The sequence below is a fragment of the Fragaria vesca genome, linkage group LG2, assembly GCF_000184155.1.
Source record: "Fragaria vesca subsp. vesca linkage group LG2, FraVesHawaii_1.0, whole genome shotgun sequence".
In the NCBI taxonomy this organism is placed as follows: domain Eukaryota; kingdom Viridiplantae; phylum Streptophyta; class Magnoliopsida; order Rosales; family Rosaceae; genus Fragaria; species Fragaria vesca.
In genome coordinates this window covers 17,554,567-17,560,548 of record NC_020492.1, presented here as the reverse complement: position 1 = coordinate 17,560,548, position 5,982 = coordinate 17,554,567, and the positions used below count along the sequence as shown (strand labels likewise).

The following is a 5,982-nucleotide window of genomic DNA, read 5'->3' as shown; positions in this document are numbered from 1 at the left end:
AATTCGGCGGACTCGCCGGGGATGGAAAGTGGTCGGGGAAGCTGCTGGAGTCCGCAGGGGTGGAGGCGCGCCCTCGCGCGGCGCCGTACAGTGGCGAACGGATGAAAATCCGCACCGTAAAATGGTGCGGACATCCGTAGCAGAGACGGACTATATATATATATCCAACATTCAGATAACAAAAGTATCCAACTGTGCAAAATGTAAACTAATCCTACTCACGCAATGACTTGCAGGGGTTCTACTGTCTTCTATAAAGCTTTGATCATTTCTCAGAAAAGATAAATCTTGTTTCAGAAAGAAAGTCAAAATTTATGAGCCAATTAATTCAACTCGGAGCTACCTGATCTTTCATCATCATAAAACACCAGAAAATCTAAATTCAGATTCAGATTGATGAAAAATTTCAGAACTAATTCTGCCCCGAGTTTTCAATTTCACAAACTGAATCTTTAGCAACAATAACATCAAACAAAAAGCCAAACTCACATTTCTGACATCTGCATCTTTAACATCCATATCAGTAGTCACCAAGATAAACTTCACCTTGGTGTTAGTCAAATAACCATACCTGCACACAATACCACAACATAAGAACAACAACACAATCCAATACCCTGACACTAAACAAACGCAAGACTCACACTTTGTAGTTTTCAGTTGGATAAAGCAGACCCAAGAATGTCTCATTCAATGTCGGTCCCGACTTCTTCGGATTGTTCACTACAAAACCATAATGAACACCCATTTGAGTTCACACTGAAATACAGACATTCAAATATGATCCAACTCGAACAAAATCCTAATTAAGATGACCAAATGAACAGAACCCAGAATTGCATTTGTAATCCTAACTATAAATTCTTGAAACAAACAAAGAAAACAAGATACAAAAAATGTTGGAGTTCAAAGTATATGAGACCCAGATCGGTAAAAGTACCTCGCTCGTCAACGACGTCGAGGGAGCAGTGGACGATGTGGTGGAGCTTGAGGGCGTCATCGGCATCAGTGAAGCTTTGTATGTAAAGAGGGTTGTTCTGATGCCCAACGACGGCGACGCACACGATCATCTTCTCCGGCTCTGTCTCACTCCTCTGTTTTGCTTTGCTCAGCTCTGCCGTGTGGGTTGCTTTTGATGGACGTGTCCCTGCTACGACGTCGTTTCTCTTTTATCAATTTCCATTTTCTTTTTTGGAGTAAAACATACATGATCTTTGTTGCTATGACTGTATCTAGTAAAACATGATTTTTTTTTTTTGGGATAAAAAAAGTTTATGTGAGAGATTGGTTACGCTACACCATCATCGGTAGGGCAAACCTGCAACCTTAATCCTGAAAAACTGACAGTGGACACGTACCTGTCACACCAGCCTCCAGATATGGATTTCCACATGTAAAACATGATCTTTGTTGTTGAGTCTTATGAGTTTTAAGACAATGTTAACATTTTTATTAAGGGTAACTGTTTTACCATATCGTCTTGTGATGTCTTAATAATTTTGAGTCAACCCAATAGCACAATTTATACATATTTCCACGGTTCAATAAACCACAATTTATACATTTACTCTGCTGAGGTGGTAAACTCTCTAGTTCTTGTCTTGTCACCTTCGCAGAAACATTGCCTCAACACAAAGGCTACCTTGCATTGGTCCTTAGAAAACTAACACACCCATGTACCAAGAAAGCACAATCTAGCTTTGCTTCAACTTTAACTCATGAATTTGGAATAATAATACATAATACCATCTATGTATTTCCCAACCTTTGATTTTTGGTACAACTTCCTAACCCTGCTCATCATCTCTCTTCAATTCGAATCCAACAACAATTTCTTCACGTCTTGATTATCAAAGCGAAAATAACAAAAATAATAAATAGAAGCATCATTTTCCTAATTGAAGACAAAATAGATTGTGACGAATATACCCCCTACGCCGCTTGGTAGCTCCTCCTCCGCCCTCCTCTCTCTCTCTCTCTCTCTCTCTCTCTCTCTCTCTCATTATATTCCAAACACAACACACGCGACTTCCCTCCTCCTCCTTCTTCTTCTTCTTCCCTTCACCTACCGGAAACCTTCAGCTCCGTCAGCTCCGTCAGGTAATCTCCTCACCGCCTCTGATTCCATATCTCGCTCCAAGCTCACAATCGCTTCTTCCCTTTGATTCTCTCTTTCGATTAGTCTCGATTCATATACGATATCAAATACGTAATCGGATTGAGACGCTGCGCCGATTTTGTGCTAATGTGTGTGTGTGTATATATATATATTATTTTTTTTTTGTATTTTTTTGAGATTATATTTTGAATGCTTTGGCTATTATTATTGTGCTGAATGTGAGCTGCTCTAGGTTTTCTTCTTTTGAAATTATTGAATTTGTTTGGTTTATCTGACCCCGCCGATTCGATTAGACCATTGCTCTGATCATTGCGTTTAACAAAATTTTCTGGGGATTTTTTAGAGGTTCAAGCTGAGTTGATTCTAAAATAGGTTACCATGTACATACATTTATGTTTTTTTTTTTTTCCTTCTCTTAAGAAAAAAAGAAAGAAAGAAGGCTTGAAAAATTTAGGTTATTTCGATTAAGAAGTATATGATGAATTCACAAGCAGTACAGCTTGCTGGTTAAGTAATTCATAGAACTCTTTATATCTGCCTGAATGCTGAACGAGAAGCGAACCCATTTGAGTTTGAGATTTATAAGTAAGATGAATTCGAGAAGGTTCGTTTTTTTTTTTTTTTTCTTTCTTAGGAAGTTGATAAATATTACTTTGTTGTCTATTGTCATTTGGTTTTTGGTAGGAGTTTGACAATACCGTGTTTATTGTGTGTTTTTAGATTCTGGTATGGGAAGCAAGCAGCATGACAGTGTTTTTAAAGATGAGGAAACTACTGCTGTAGACCTTGATAATAGTTCTGTGGGAAAGGTTGTTTCTGATTCAAATGTGAATAATGAATTTAAAAAGTTGAGTGAGGTTGTCAGTGGCACGAATAATACTCCATGCATATATAGACAAGATGTTGTGAGGAGCAAGAGCGATATGATTGGGATTGTGACTGAAGTTGCTGGTGATACGGATTCTGATAGCGGCATGACTGATGATGAGGATGAGGATGATGATGAAGACGATGATGATGACGAGGACGAAGATGACAATGGTGAGAATCATGAAAATGAGAAAGATGGTGGTGATGACAAGAACCAAAATGGTGGTAATGATAAGACTGGTCCTCTTCCTGCTGACCAAGTTCGAGTACTTTGGATAGATGAAACTGAGTCAACCCAGAATATCAATGATGTAACAGTTGTTGATCGGGGATTCTTGCATGGAGATTTTGTTGCTGCTGCTTCTGAGCCAACTGGGCAAGTTGGTGTCGTGGTAGATGTCAATATCGCTGTTGATCTGAAAGCTCCTGATGGGTCCATCATAAAAGATGTGCCATCCAATGACTTAAAACGTGTGAGGGAGTTCACTGTTGGAGATTATGTGGTCCTTGGTACCTGGCTGGGTAGAATTGAGGATGTTTTTGATAACGTGACAGTGATGATTGATGATGGTTCCCTATGCAGAATTTTGAGAGCAGATCCGATGGATCTTAAACCACTTTCGAAAAATTTGCTTGAAGATGTGCATTTCCCTTATTACCCAGGTCAGCGTGTGAAGGCAAGGTCATCATCAGTTTTCAAGAATTCTTTGTGGTTATCTGGCTCATGGAAGCCTAATCGTCTGGAAGGTACTGTTACTAAAGTTACAGTAGGATCAGTGTTTATTTATTGGATAGCTTCTGCTGGCTGTGGGCCAGATTCTTCTACTGCCCCTGCTAAAGAGCAGGTCCCCAGGAAGTTGAAACTACTGTCTTGTTTTACACATGCAAATTGGCAATTGGGTGACTGGTGTCTCTTTCCTTCATCAGCGTCGTTATCTTCCATAGCCATAGATAAGGGGTCAAAATTAGAACTCGTTTGTGATTCGGAAGAGAGTTCACTAGAAGAACCAAGTGGAAATAGTGCATCCATGGATACCGATCCAGTATCTGTATTAGATGGAAACAATGGAAATGCTGGAAGTAATACTTCTATTGAATCTAGTTCCAGCGGTAGTTCCTTGTTAGTCACAAAGGTGCCTGTTTCTCTTCATCGCAAAAAGCTGCGTAAACCTGTGGTTAAAAGAGACAAGAAGGCACGAAAGGAGGAAAATTTTGAAAGATCCTTTTTAATTGCCAATACCAGGACAACAGTTGATGTGGCTTGGCAGGATGGTTCAATAGAACGGAAGCTGGCTTCAACCAATTTAATTCCTCTTGATAGTCCTGGTGATCATGAATTTGTTGCTGAACAATATGTGGTGGAGAAGGCATCAGATGATGATGACGATGCTTTTGAAGCTAGACGTGTTGGGCTTGTGAAAAGTGTCAATGCCAAGGAGCGAACAGCATGTGTCAAGTGGTTGAAGGCAGTTTCCAGGGCTGAAGATCCTAGAGAATTTGACAAAGAAGAAGTTGTTAGCGTATATGAGCTTGAGGGTCACCCAGATTATGATTACTGTTATGGGGATGTTGTTGTCAGATTGTTGCCAGTTTCTGCTTCTGCACAAACTACTTCAGTATCAGACTTACTTGAGGAGCCAAAGCAGGAAAATCAACCAAGTGAGCTTACATCGGAAGCTGTCGATGAAGCTTCTTCTGTTGATAAATCTTGTATGGACTTCTCAGATCTTTCATGGGTTGGGAATATAACTGGTCTTAAGAACGGTGACATTGAAGTTACATGGGCAGACGGGATGGTTTCCACGGTATGTTTGTTGCCTAATCTCAACATAGCACTATTGCTCTTCCTTACGATTTGTTGTTAGTTTTAAATCTAAAACTGTGTCTGTGACATGGACTTGTTAAATTGATAACATCTTTACTTTATACTCTTTATCTCTTCCTGTACAAAATAGCTCTCTTAGAACTAAAAGGCTACATGTGTTTTTTTTTGTGTGTATATCATGATACTGGGGAGTGGTTATAAGACTATGGAGTCTGGAGGATAGGTGGTCTTTGAATACTGTTTGGTATTTATATCACATTCTGACTTAATGGAGTATGAGAGAAGAACTTAGGTTTCTGATAACTATAATGTTTTTTTTCTTTTGGTCGGTAAGAATGGTTTGATTAACTGGTTGAGATATGGTGGGCCATATAAAAGCAGGATTTTTTTATAATCTTTTAGGCTTGAATTATTATTTGAGATTCCGAAATGTTTTGTTTCTTTTGTCCAACGTGCGCAACCAAGATTTGTGGTTTAACGATGACCAAGTTTTTTTTTTATTGTATCTTGTAAACAGATATTTTAATGCTGAGATATGAACTTTAGTATAATGGAAGATTCCAAGCCCAGTTGATGCGATTAATTGATCATTTGTTATATTTACTAGGTTGGACCTCAAGCAATTTATGTTGTTGGTCGAGCTGATGACGATGACTCAATTGCTGGTAGTGAGGTTAGTGATGCTGGGAGTTGGGAAACAGTTGATGATGACCAGGTGCATGCCCTGTTTCCACTCGAGAGTATAACAGAGGTACATTACTGTGTATGTTTCTCTAAATTCACAATCAGTATGACAAAAAAAAAAAAAAAACCTTGTTAATGTACCAAAAATATTAAAAAGTTTTGGGTTTAGCTATAGATAGGATGGCTTGTTAAGTCGTTGACATCTGCAGAACTGGATATTACCATATGGTATACGGAGAATGTATTCCAACTTGTTATATACCTTTCGGTCACAGTTGCTCCATCAACTCACATCGGTAGACTAGATAGCTAAATGATATTCATCTCTCTTTTCTTTTAGAGTATTAATGGACAGGCTGGGTGTTTGGATATATCATAATATGATTAATATCATATGAGAGTACCTTTTTACTTGTTGATTTCATCCCTATAATATATATATATATATATATATATATATACAATGCTGATCGAGGTGGCGGAC

At 38.7% G+C, this 5,982-nt stretch overlaps 2 protein-coding genes across 2 annotated transcripts in view; one reads left to right on the top strand and one right to left on the bottom strand.

Moving 5' to 3' along the window:
* LOC101315196 (trafficking protein particle complex subunit 2-like protein-like) overlaps positions 1-1,135 on the bottom strand; it is a 2,359-nt gene extending 1,224 nt beyond the window's left edge. Inside the window, exons 1-3 of the mRNA XM_004290684.1 lie at positions 941-1,135; positions 645-723; positions 490-571 (exon numbers count right to left, since the gene is read on the bottom strand). Of these exons, the coding sequence (XP_004290732.1) occupies positions 490-571; positions 645-723; positions 941-1,070 (291 nt within the window). The 5' untranslated portion in view covers positions 1,071-1,135. The remainder of the gene's footprint in view (positions 1-489; positions 572-644; positions 724-940) is intronic.
* A 1,712-nt stretch (positions 1,136-2,847) lies between these two features.
* The window catches only part of LOC101304069 (probable ubiquitin-conjugating enzyme E2 23-like), a 6,422-nt gene continuing 3,287 nt past the window's right edge, over positions 2,848-5,982 (top strand). Inside the window, exons 1-2 of the mRNA XM_004292585.1 lie at positions 2,848-4,794; positions 5,422-5,565. Coding sequence (XP_004292633.1) covers positions 2,848-4,794; positions 5,422-5,565 — 2,091 coding nt within the window. The remainder of the gene's footprint in view (positions 4,795-5,421; positions 5,566-5,982) is intronic.